Source organism: Canis lupus, chromosome X (assembly GCF_048164855.1).
Source record: "Canis lupus baileyi chromosome X, mCanLup2.hap1, whole genome shotgun sequence".
In the NCBI taxonomy this organism is placed as follows: Eukaryota; Metazoa; Chordata; class Mammalia; order Carnivora; family Canidae; genus Canis; species Canis lupus.
Genome location: NC_132876.1, coordinates 61,754,519 through 61,768,008, shown reverse-complemented (window position 1 = coordinate 61,768,008; position 13,490 = coordinate 61,754,519). Strand labels below are relative to the sequence as shown.

At 35.8% G+C, this 13,490-nt stretch overlaps 1 protein-coding gene across 6 annotated transcripts in view; it reads left to right on the top strand.

Annotated features, from left to right (window-relative positions):
* Positions 1-13,490, top strand: part of SH3BGRL (SH3 domain binding glutamate rich protein like) — a 339,550-nt gene that overhangs the window by 95,361 nt on the left and 230,699 nt on the right. For 2 of the 6 annotated variants that reach the window (XM_072816911.1, XM_072816914.1), the window contains exon 1: positions 5,293-5,422. The exons of the other annotated variants lie outside the window; for them this stretch is intronic. In XM_072816911.1, coding sequence (XP_072673012.1) covers positions 5,420-5,422 — 3 coding nt within the window. In that variant the 5' untranslated portion in view covers positions 5,293-5,419. Of the gene's footprint in view, positions 1-5,292; positions 5,423-13,490 lie in introns of those variants that run through there. 6 annotated transcript variants of the gene reach the window in all.

The following is a 13,490-nucleotide window of genomic DNA, read 5'->3' as shown; positions in this document are numbered from 1 at the left end:
GAATTTACATCTAATCAGGCAGAAATTAAAAATCAATTAAATGAGATGCAATCAAAACTAGAGGTCCTAACGAGGAGAGCTAATGAGGTAGAAGAACGAGTGACATAGAAGACAAGTTGATGGCAAAGAGGGAAACTGAGGAAAAAAGAGACAAACCAAAGATCATGAGGAGAGATTAAGGGAAATAAATAACCATCCTCAGAGGGAAAAATCTACATTTAATTGGGGTTCCCGAGGGCGCCAAAAAGTACAGAGGTCCAGAATATGTAACTGAACAAATCATAGCTGATAACTTCCCTAATTTGAGAAGGGAAACAGGCATTCAGATCCAGGAAATAGAGAGAGCCCCTCTAAAATCAATAAAAACAGCTCAACACCTCAACATTTAAAAGTGAAGCTTGCAAATTCCAAAGATAAAGAGAAGATCCTTAAAGCAGCAAGACACAAGAAAACTCTAACTTTTATGGGGAGAAATATTAGATTAACAGCAGACCTCTCCACAGAGACCAGGCAGGCCAGAAAGGGCTCGCAGGATATAATCAGGGTCCTAAATGAGAAGAACATGCAGCCAAGAATACTTTATCCAGCAAGGCTCTCATTCAGAAGAGAAGGAGAGATAAAGAGCTTCCAAGACAGGCAGGAACTGAAAAATTTGTGAACACCAAACCAGCTCTGCAAGAAATTTTAAGGGGGACTCTTAAAATTCCTCTTTCAGAGGAAGTCCAATGGAACAATCCATAAAAACGGGGACTGAATAGGTATCATGATGACACTAAATTCATATCTTTCAATTGTAACCCTGAACGTGAATGGGCTTACTGACCCCATCAAAAGGCGCAGGGTATCAGACTGGATAAAAAAGTAAGACCCATCTATTTGCTGTTTACAAGAGACTCATTTTGACATAAGGACACCTACAGCCTGAAAATAAAAGGTTGGAGAATGATTTACCATTCAAATGGTCCTCAAAATAAAGCAGGGGTAGCCATCCTTATATCAGATAAACTAAAATTTACCCCGAAGACTGTAGTGAGAGATGAAGAAGGACACTATCTCATACTTAAAGGATCTATCTAACAAGAGGACTTAACAATCCTCAATATATATGCCCCAAATGTGGGAGCTGCCAAATATTTAAACCAATTAATAACCAAAGTTAAGACATACTTAGATAATAATACACGTACTTGGTGACTTCAACGTAGCACTTTCTACGATTGCTAGGTATTCTAAGCACAACATCCACAAAGAAACAAGAGCTTTAAATGATACACTGGACCAGAAGGATTTCACAGATATATACAGAACTTTACATCCAAACTCAACTAAATACACATTCTTCTCAAGGGCACATGGAACTTTCTCCAGAATAGATCACATTCTGGGTCACAAATCAGGTCTTAACTGATACCAAAAGATTGGGATCATCCCCTGTGTATTCTCAGACCATAATGCTTTGAAATTAGAACTAAATCACAAGAAGAAATTTGGAAGGACTTCAAACACGTGGAAGTAAAAAACCATCCTGCTAAAGATGAAAGGGACAATCAGGAAATTTAAAAGAAATTTAAAAGATTCTTAGAAACTAATGAGAATGAAATCACAACCATTCAAAAACTTTGGTATACAGCAAAGCAGTCCTGAGGGGGAAAATACATCGCAATACAATCATCCATCCAAAAACTGGAAGGAACTCAAATACAAAAGCTAACCTTACACATAAAGGAGCTAGAGAAAAAACAGCAAATAGATCCTACACCCAGAAGAAGAGAGTTAATAAAGATTTGAGCAGAACTCAATGAAATCGAGACCAGAAGAACTGTGGAACAGATCAACAAAACCAGGAGTTGGTTCTTTGAAAGAATTAATAAGATAGATAAACCATTAGCCAGCCTTATTAAAAAGAAGAGAGAGAAGACTCAAGTTAATATAATCATGAATGAGAAAGGAGAGAAAAATACCAACACCAAGGGAATACAAACAATTTTAAAAACATATTATGAACAGCTATACGCCAATAAATTAGGCAATCTAGAAGAAATGGACACATTTCTGGAAAACCACAAACTACCAAAACTGGAAATGGAAGAAATAGAAAACCTGAACAGGCCAATAACCAGGGAGGAAATTGAAGCAGTCATCAAAAACATCCCAAGACACAAAAGGCCAGGGCCAGATGGCTTCCCTGGGGAATTCTATCAAACCTTTAAAGAAGAAACTATACCTATCCTACTAAAGCTGTTTGGAAAGATAGAAAGGGATGGAGTACTTCCAAATTCAATCTATAAGGCCAGCATCACCTTAATTCCAAAACCAGACAAAGACCCCACCAAAAAGGAGAATTATAGGCCAATATCCCTGATGAACATGGATGCAAAAATTCTCAACAAGGTACTAGCCAATAGGATACAACAATATATTAAGAGATTCTTCACCATGACCAAGTAGGATTTATCCCCGGGATGTAAGCCTGGTTCAACACTCGTAAAACAATCAATGTGATTCATCATATCAGCAAGAGAAAAACCAAGAACCATATGATCTTCTCAAAGGATGCAGAGAAAGCATTTGACAAAATACAGCATCCATTCCTGATCAAAGTGCTTCGGAGTGTAGGGATTGAGGGATCATTCCTCAGCATATTAAAAGCCATCTACGAAAAGCCCACAGCAAATATCATTCTCAATGGGGAAGCACTGGGAGCCTTTCACCTAAGATCAGGAACAAGACAGGGATGTCCACTCTCACAACTGCTATTCAACGTAGTACTGGAAGGCCTAGCCTCAGCAATCAGACAACAAAAAGAAATAAAAGGCATTCAAACTGGCAAAGAAGAAGTCAAACTCTCCCTCTTCGCCGATGACATGATACTCTACTTGGAAAACCCAAAAGACTCCACCCGAGATTGTTAGAACTCATACGGCAATTTGGCAGTGTGGCGGGATAGAAAATCAATGCCCAGAAATCAGTGGCATTTCTATACACTAACAATGAGACTGAAGAAAGAGACATTAAGGAGCCAATTCCATTGACAATTACACCCAAAAGCATGAGATATCTAGGAATAAACCTAACCAAAGAGGTAAAGGATCTCTACCCTAAAAACTACAGAGCACTTCTGAAAGAAATTGAGGAAGACACAAAGAGATGGAAAAATATTCCATGCTCATGGATTGGCAGAATTAATATCGTGAAAATGTCAATGTTACCCAGGGCAATTTACACGTTTAATGCAATCCCTATCAAAACACCATGGACTTTCTTCAGAGAGTTAGAACAAATTATTTTAAGATTTGTGTGGAATCAGAAAAGACCCGGAAGAGCCAGGGAATATTCAAAAAGAAAACCATAGCTGGAGGCATCACAATACCAGATTTCAGGTTGTTCTACAAAGCTGTGGTCATCAAGGCAGTGTGGTACTGGCACAAAAACAGACATACAGATCAATGGAACAGAACAGAGAATCCAGAAGTGGACCCTCAATTTATGGTCAACTAATATTCAACAAAGGAGGAAAGACTACCCACTGGAAAAAAGACAGTCTCTTCAATAAATGATGCTGGGTAAATTTGACATCCACATGCATAAGAATGAAACCAGACCACACTCTTGCAACATAGACAAAGGTAAACTCAAAATGGATGAAGATCTAAATGGGAGACAAGATTCCATCAAAATCCTAGAGGAGAACAAAGGCAACACCCTTTTTGAACTTGGCCACGTAACTTCTTGCAAGATACATCCATGAAGGCAAGAGAAACAAAAGCAAAAATGAACTATTGGGACTTCATCAAGATGAGAAGCTTTTGCACAGCAAAGGATACAGTCAACAAAATTCAAAGACAACCTACAGAATGGGAGAAGATATTTGCAAATGACCTATCTGATTAAAGGCTAGTATCCAAGATCTATAAAGAACTTATTAAACTCAGCAGCAAAGAAACAAACAATCCAATCATGAAATGGGCAAAAGACATGAAGAGAAATCTCACAGAGGAAGACATAGACATGGCCAACATGCACATGAGAAAATACTCTGCATCACTTGCCATCAGGGAAATACAAATCAAAACCACAATGAGATACCACCTCATACCACGAGAATGGAGAAAATTAACAAGGCAGGAAACCACAAATGTTGGAGAGGATGTCGAGAAAGGGGAACCCTCCTGCACTGTTGGTCGGAATGTGAAAGGGTGCAGCCACTCTGGGAAACTGTGTGGAGGATCCTTAAAGAGTTAAAAATAAATCTGCCCTTCGACCCAGCCATTGCCCTGCTGGGGATTTACCCCGAATATGCAGATGCAATGAAACGCTGGGACACCTGCACCCCAATGTTTCTAGCTGCAATGTCCACAATAGCCAAACTGTGGAAGGATCCTCGGTGTCCATAGAAAGATGAATGGATAAAGAAGGTGTGGTTTATGTATATAATGCAATATTACTCAGCCATTAGAAACGACAAATATCCACCATTTGCTTCGACGTGGATGGAACTGGAGGGTATTATGCTGAGTGAAATAAGTTAATCGGAAAAGGACAAACATTATATGGTCTCATTCATTTGTAGAATATAAAAAATAGTGAAAGGGAATAAAGGGGAAAGGAGCTAAAAATTGGTGGGACATATCAGAAAGGGAGATAGAACTTGAGAGACTCCTAACTCTGGGAAACGAACGAGGGGTGGTGGAATGGGCGGTGGGCGGTGGGTGGGGGTGAATTGGTGACAGGCACTGAAAGGGGCACTTGATGTGATGAGCACTGGCTGTTATTCTATATGTTGGCAAATTGAACACCAATAAAAAATAAATTTATAAAAATAAAGGAATATAAAATAAAAAGGCAAAGCTAATTTCATACATGGTAGATTGGTTTGTATTTGTCAGCCAGTTAACACTAATGAGAAGATATTAATTGCTTACTTTTCTTATGATTCCAAACTGATTGTTTGGAGTTGGTGGTTACAGCCTCCCCTCCCTTTTTAAAGTATCTGTTGTGGGATCCCTGGGTGGTGCAGCGGTTTGGCGCTTGCCTTTGGCCCGGGGCGTGATCCTGGACACCGGGGATCGAATCCCACGTCGGGCTCCCGGTGCATGGAGCCTGCTTCTCCCTCTGCCTGTGTCTTTGCCTTTCTCTCTCTCTCTGTGACTATCATAAATAAAAAAAAAATTAAAGTATGTGTTGTGAGTTGGAGAATTTAGCTACCATATTTGGTTTTCATATGCCTGCCCTGTGACCTCACATTAGCCTGTTGGAGGATTCCTGTGGTTTTGCTTATCCTTTTATGGGAAGGCTTCGTGGAGAATCTGTCTGACCAGAATTAGAAACCCTGTAGCATTTGTAGGAACTGTGGCTTTAGGAAGAAGCCATATTTTTTGTAATTAAGTTTCCATACTGCCAGAATTTGTTTCATAAAGAGATGGTGAGTTGGAGAATATCTTTGCTAATTATAGAATAACCAGCATTTTATACCTCTTCATATACAAAATTTCCTTTATTCTATTATAAGAAAGTTCTCCTAAAGGAGACTGAAATCTGTATAGAAACTCATTGCACTGAATTAATAATGATTTAAATGGTTAGAGCAGGGAGGTGAAGGCTGGAATAAGGTGGTTTGTTTATCTTTAAATTCTTAATGCAAAAAGCCTGAATTTTTTTTTTGGAACATAAAATCCACATATGTTAACCTAGCACTTGTCACAAATATTTAGCTTTGATATTTAATTATAATAGCATGATTTGTTTCAAGGAAAGTTTTTATTTTAATGGCATTCCCAAAGCAGCCAGAATAGCTGAAAATATTTGTTGCTATATTTATCTGTTAGCACTAATTTCCTGTAGCCACCTATGGCCACAAGTAACTAACACTTTTGTGGAAGCACTTAGAAATGTACCTAACTTTACACTTTATTTGTCCAAATATATGACAGTTTTAGAAGGAGACATTTGTAATATATAAAGGCATTGGGATTCATATGAATGACTGCTTCCTCACTGTAACATTTTCTTACCAAGTCTTAAAGTGCCAGAAGGATTTTATTACTTGTGGTATGTTTGTTTCATTATTACAGAACTTCAGAGTGGGAATAAACTGAAGGAGTTATCTAGAAAAGTCTACCCTGTGTATAAAACCTTTAAAACAATCAATGATTTTTCTTGCTCTTATTCTAGGATAAAGTTTAGAATTAAGAATGATACAAAAGAATTATGAACCATGTCTGCACTCAAAGATCCATCATTAAGTTGACAGTGCAATTTAGCACAAGATAACAAGTATGGCAATGCATTATTTTGTTATTCATTATGCTTAGTGTTTAAGCGGTGCTTTTCACTCTGACAGATCAGACAAATGTGCTTTGAAGGAAATTTCTAATTCATTTGAGCATTAGTTTCTTCGTCTATAAATCTGGAATGAAAATAATAGCAGTTGCCTCTTAATATTGTTGTGGAAACTAAATAAGATAAGTATGTGAAAAAATAATTGTGTAAAAGGCTTAGTATAATGCCTGGCCCATAAGCAACCCTTAATAAATAATAATTACTATATTAGACTTTAGAGTTGGATTATATTTTGTGCAATGCAGACAGGGACCTGGAATATATAAAATTCTGCAGCAGATTGTTAGCACACCCTAACATGGAGTCTGTATCCTTTTGTTTCTCCTTATTAACCCAGCCTTAATCTATGCATTTCCATGCAGCAGAAAGAGACCAGACTTTGATTAGGGGCTGACTGGATTCCATTGCTTAAATTATCCACTAGTATGGAATTTATAATCTTATAATTTATAAATTCCTTGAGCCTATAAATAATATCTATTTTATTTTAGTTTTACTTGTGTATTAGGGTAAGAACAATTGCTTGGAGGCCCAGTGTGTACATAGAAACTATACTATTTGTATATAATATTTTTTTTATTTCATTATAGGTGACACACAATGTTACATTATTTTCAGGTATACAACATAGTGGTTCACCTTCTCTGTACATTATGCTATGCTAACCATTCTTGATTGAATGGTAGCCCCTAACATTACTTAGGAAGTGGTCCAGCACTGGGATGCCTGGGTGGTTCAGTGGTAAGGCATCTGCCTTTGGCTCAGGGCATGATCCTGGGTCCTGGGATTGAGTCCGCTTTGGGCTGCCCACAGGGAGCCTGCTTCTCCCTCTGCCTATGTCTCTGCCTCTCTCTGTGTGTCTCTCATGAATAAAAAAAATAGAATATTTACAAAAAAAAGGAAGAGGTCCAGCACTAATCCTTTTCTAGGAGCAAAGGATCCTAGAATTGGAATTGAGTATTCAAATCACCTTTGTTTATAATGATGTGAGATTGGTTAAATTGTATACACACTCATTTGGATGACAATAAACACAAAATTATAGTCTGGTAAGTAAAATTTAGTATTAAATTATATAGTAAGAATACATCAAAAAGTGTTATTGATCTTTGTAAGAGATTGTCAATCTTATATAAATTTTAAAAATCAATATAATATAATCATGAAGCTGTACAGGGAAACGTAGTGGAACAAACTTAAGCTCTGGAGTTAGAGATATCTAGGTTTGAATATCAGCCCTGCCACCCACTAGCTTTGTGACTTTGGGTAAATTAACTTAACTTATTCAATATTCTAATCTGTAAAGTGGAGGTAGTAATATCTACCTTATAAGGCTATTATAAATACTAAATGAAATAGCACATATAAAACACTTAACTTGGCTGCTGTCACTTAATTGGCCTTCCATAGATGTTAGTTGTGATTAATTGGTATAAATAATAAGAAGAAAATATCTGTCTCCTAGTCTTGTCTGAACACAACCACAACTTGAAATTCCTATAAAATTGGAAATAGTTACTGAACATCTGCTAATACCCCGAAATGTCTCTTTATACTAGATGAACCCATAGCTTCTGTGAGCCCACATAGTCTAAATCTTGTGAAGCTTATGAACTTCAATCCTTCTGACTCTTGCCAAAAAGTACAGATAGAAAAAACTGCCAGATAAGAAAGGGCTGGATAAATGAGGTTATTCAGAACTGATATTTCATTTAGTCAAGAAAAGCCTTTTTAACCTAGAAAATAAACGTGACTGTATTTTCCTTACTATGACCACCTTAAGAAATAGCTATTTCTGAGAAACTACCTTAAATATCTACTATTTCTTCTTTTCACACAAGCTCTATTTTTAAAATTACTTGAACCTTAACATCTGTGTTGACATGATGTGGTAAAAGTACAACTAAAAAAAATAATAACAGTAGATTTTTTTCTTTTGGTGACAGTGAAATAACAAGGCTTAGATTGTACTCTTTTGCTGCCACTTTGTGGAATATCAATCAGGAGAATTCCAGGGAGCTAGGGGTAGAGGTGGGAGAACAACAAGAAAATTCTTTTTTAAAAAAGATTTTATTTACTTATTCATGAGAGACACAGAGACAGAGAGGTAGAAACACAAGCAGAGAGAGAAGCAGGCTCCATGCAGGGAGCCCGAGGTGGGACTGGATCCCGGGACTTTAGGATCATACCCTGGGATGAAGGCAGCACTAAACTGCTGAGCCCCCCGGGCTGCCCAAGAAAATTCTTAATCGTCATCTTGACCCAGATTTGTTGTGGACTTGTTGGCAAATAGACATGGATTACAAATTTTACATGGCTGATTATGACCAAAGCATTTTTGAAAATATTGCAAAATAGACAAGATGTAAACAAGTGTCTTGCTGTGGTTGTATCATTATATTAAGCATTATATTAAGCAACAGGAAGAGTGGCTTAAAGACTTATGACCATATTCACTTAAAATGCATACAGATCTCTAGTTACTGAACAACTACCCAGTGGCAACACAGCACTGGTCCAGCATCAAAAAAACTAACCAGTAATTCAGATGTGATTTTCCTTTTGGATGTATTTTGTAAGTAGATTGGCAGATTTAAATATTATTTGTTCACTCCTCCTACACTTTACTGTTAAATGTTTAGGTACAGAGTAGGCAAATACAGTCTTACTATTTTCCTACAAAATAGAGTGGCCCTGTTTAGGGCAGCATTTGAAATAAGCAGAACCAATTGGAGGGAATCTATATATTTGAATTCCTAATTGCAGAAATTGCCTGGGTCATAAATTTTAAGCTATTTAAAAAGACAAAATACACATCCATACAATTGTTTATTCAATTATAGACTAATTATGCATAAACATTTAGTCATAGAAATTGTGAATCATCCATTTAGAAAGTTTCCAAGTTTATTTTGTAATACTGTACCTTCGTTGTTCTAGTGCAATATGTTACAACATTTGTAAGCCTAGTTTTCATAAGCCAGTTATATTGAACTTTACTAAGTATAACATCTTTCAATAAAATTATAGGTCACATGCAATATAGATATAATATATAGCATTTGTGCTAGGTATTATTAAGTTTAATCTAAGTAACATCAATAATAGCCATAAGCACTTGCTCTGTCTTCTTAGTTCCCTGTATCTATTGGCTTTGTCATTCATTTGGACCCTCTCACCATGTTATACATATGGTTGTCTTAGCTTCATATTTAAATACTATGTTGTGTATTGTTTAGTATATTTAATCCTTTTCATTAGATTGTAATCTTGGAAGGGAATCTGACATCTTTCTTTAGATATTTTAGAGAAACTAATGAAGTTATTAAACACTTAAAAGGCCTCTGAGATATATTGTTGAGTAGCTACTAAATACAGTTTCAAATAAATAAATAAACACAGTTTCAGACAATCATTTTAAATTTTAGTACATCATAATTGGAACCTCTGTCAATGTTCATTCAAGTGTCAGCTGAGAATGTGTGACAGATATTGATTATAAAGCAAGACAAAACCTCCACCTAGATTAAATGTTTTATGGTAGATTGGCACTTTCATGAAAAATACTCTTGTTTTCCCATTTGAAGCATGATTACTGAAGTTTTATTGTTTCCTTGGAATTCAGACATTCACATTGGCACCTACTAAAGCAGAAACCATTTCAGTTTCCTTTCTTCAAAAGAAGCTTGATTCTTGGCATGACAGACAAACTAACTGAGGCTAGCTGGAGAGCAGCTGTTTCCTCCAGGTGTTAGTTGTTCAGAGGCCCTGATCTGTGTCTTTGGAGGGAAGGATACATTGAATCTCAAACCCTGGCATGTAGGCAGAAATAATTTTTCATTCTTGGGTTGAGGTGAAGGGTGTGGTTTGCTCTGAAAAAAAAAAGATTTAAATTCTTGGACAGTGCTATTTTCTACTTGTAAATGCATTTATGTGCTGAAAAGGATATTAATAACCTTTTAACTTTGAAGTAATTTATTTTTTATTTTCCTGTAGGGAATTTAAATTTTATTCCTTAGTAAACCCTTATGACATCCATTCTTAATTGTTCCGAAAGTGAAGCTTTCAGTCACATATGTTCTCTGTGTCCCTTCATTTTAAGTTCCATTAAGAAATTAGGAAATTAGCATCAGCAGAACCCCTTTTGTCAGGATGTGTTGCACTGAACATGTGCCTATAGACATATAAGAAAGTCAATAATAACTCTTTAGATATAAAATATTCCATGTTGGAAATAATCATGATATGTGAAAATTTGGACTCACAGATATGATTTAATTAGAAAAAAATACATAACCTGAATATTCAAAGCTGAACATTTGACAGGGCAAAACCTACTTAAAGTATTATTATGGCCCATTCTGTCTAGCTTTGTAGAAATGTAAACACTCCAAGAAGCATGTATACTTACTGTTAGGTACTTCCAGAGCATGGAAGAAATATTTTCAGTCTGGAGCTGATGGTTGAAAGATAAAGATACCAGTGAACATATGCTATAATGCCCAGTGATACTAGGCCTAACCAGCATCTTAACTCAGTAGAGTGTACAATGTTCTCAGCATAGCATTTAATAGTGAGCAAAAGGCCTCAAAGATTCATTTAGGCTCTGTGCCTTTTTACTCTAATATACTGACATGACAAATGACATTTACCCAGGGCCATGTGTAATTCTTAGCATGTGAGCTATAACATTAACTCTTCATTTATTCAAAAATATCTGTTAGGGGTGCCGAGGTGACTCAGTTGTCATGTGTCTGACTCTTGGTTCCAGCTCAGATCATGATCTCAGGGTCCCGAGATTGAGTCTTGTGTTGGCTCTGTGCTCACTCATGCTGTCACTCACACGAGCTTGCTCTTTCCCTAAAATAAAATAAATTGTTTAAAAATATATCTGTTAAGAAATACCCACCATTTGCTTCGACATGGATGGAAATGAAGGGTATTATGCTGAGTGAAATAAGTCAATCAGAGAAGGAGAAACATTATATTGTCTCATTCATTTGGGAAATATAAAAAATAGTGAAAGGGAAAAAGGGGAAAGGAGAGAAAATGGGAAATATCAGAGAGGGAGACAGAACATGAGAGACTCCTAATTCTGTGAAACGAACAAGGGGTGGTGGAAAGGGAGGTGGGCGGGGGGGTGGGGGTGACTGGGTGATGGGCACTGAGGGGGGCACTTGATGGGATGAGCACTGGGTGTTATGCTATATGTTGGCAGATTGAACTCCAATAAAAAAGCCAAAAATATATATATCTGTTAAAATGATAAGTGCCTGAAAGTACCATATTTATGTATCATCTTTATAAAAAAACTAAATTTGTAAATATACAAATGGCTGACAAATCACTTGTCACATTTTGGACTAACTGAACACCTATTGTATCATGAAGATTGAAAACAATGATTTAATTGAATCCTCCACTTAGTGCATTAGTCCACTAGATACTCACTCCTGATTACTGATTTTTACATTGATTTTCCTCAAAATTCATAAAAGCCTATATGTTATATTTAGGGGAAAATTTTGACATTATAAACTAATAAGGAAATATATTTCTTGTAATAAAAATATCTTGTTGCAAATTTTGTTGGATTGTGATGCATCTTTAAAGAAGAGAGTAATTTTTCCTGGGGTTATGTGATGAAAGAGAAAGTTGTTTACTCACAATCACAAGCAAGTTAGAAGGACAAAAATACAACCTCTGTGTATGTATGCATGTATGTGTATAATGAGTATAGGGGTACAAATCCAGAGGGAACTTGACTGTATAGAAGTTTGTTGTTGGTGGTGGTGATTTTGTTGATGTTTTGTATTATTATATCCTTTGAGAGAACTGCTTCTGTTGATTTTATATTTCTGATGCTTCTGCCCCATGTAGCTTTTTAGTGTGACTCCATTAAAAAAAATTATTGATTGAGCTCTGCAACTCAGAAATGTTAAGTAATAGTTTTAAATTTAAATTAACAGAAATGTTAAGTAATAGTTTTAAATTTAAATTAACATAGATAAAAAAAATAAATAAATTAATTAACATAGATGTGTGAATTAAAGTTCTAAAAAAATTCATATCAATGGAGAAACCTAACTAAAAAGTCTTAATTTTACTATTTTAAAGCTCTCTCCTACATATGATTAGCAGGCGAAAGAAGTGTATTATCTCTATCTGGTAATACAGAAATAATAATAAAAGCTTTGTATTTCAATGTGTTAATCTATAACCCCCCCAAATATTGTTAAAACATCAGGTAGAAATGCTGACATTATATTAGTTCATTCTCTTATTATATTTTGACCAGTTTTGGAAAAGAAAGAATAAGGAAGTGTTTGAGGACAGAAAAAGTGATTCAGACATGACCAAACTTTATCCAATGTCACAGAGTGGGAAGGTAAGGATTTCAAATCTTCTATCAAAGAAGTAGCACAAACACATGAAATAGAACCTTAGAAGCCCATGCTAATGGCTCATGAGTGGTACAGGTATATTCCAAACTTCATATACAGGTAGATTTAGCTCATATATTATCCAATTTCTGTTCTAAACAATGAAAATCAAATGTAGAGTAACTCTGACTTATAGCATGGTTAAGGAAAGATTTGTTTCTTTTTGTTTTAGAATGCTTATTAGGACAGAAAGTATAAATAGAAAGGAATCTAAGTATCAAAGAACCAGCAAACAATGAAGAGAGCAAGAGAAGAAAGGATCAGAGATAAGTGATAGAAACAACCACAAAACAAGTAACAAAATGGTAATAAATACATATCTATCAATGATTACTTTGAATTCAAGTGGGCTAAACACTCCAATCAAAATATATAAATTGACAGAATGGATAAAAAAAGCTCATCAAAAACAAAACAAAACAAGCTAAGATCACCACAATCAATTGGGTATTTTTCCCCAGGATTCAATGGTGATCCAGTATTCACAAGTCAATCAACAAGATACATCACATCAATAAGAGAAAATATAGAAACCATATCATCATTTCAATAGATGAAAAAAAGCATTTGTAAAAGTACAACATGCATTCATGATAAAAAGCTCTCAACAAACTAGGTTTAGAGGGAACATACCTCAAAATACTGAAGTCCATGCATGAAAACTCACAGTGAACATTATACTCAATGGCGAAAAATTAAGAGCTTTTT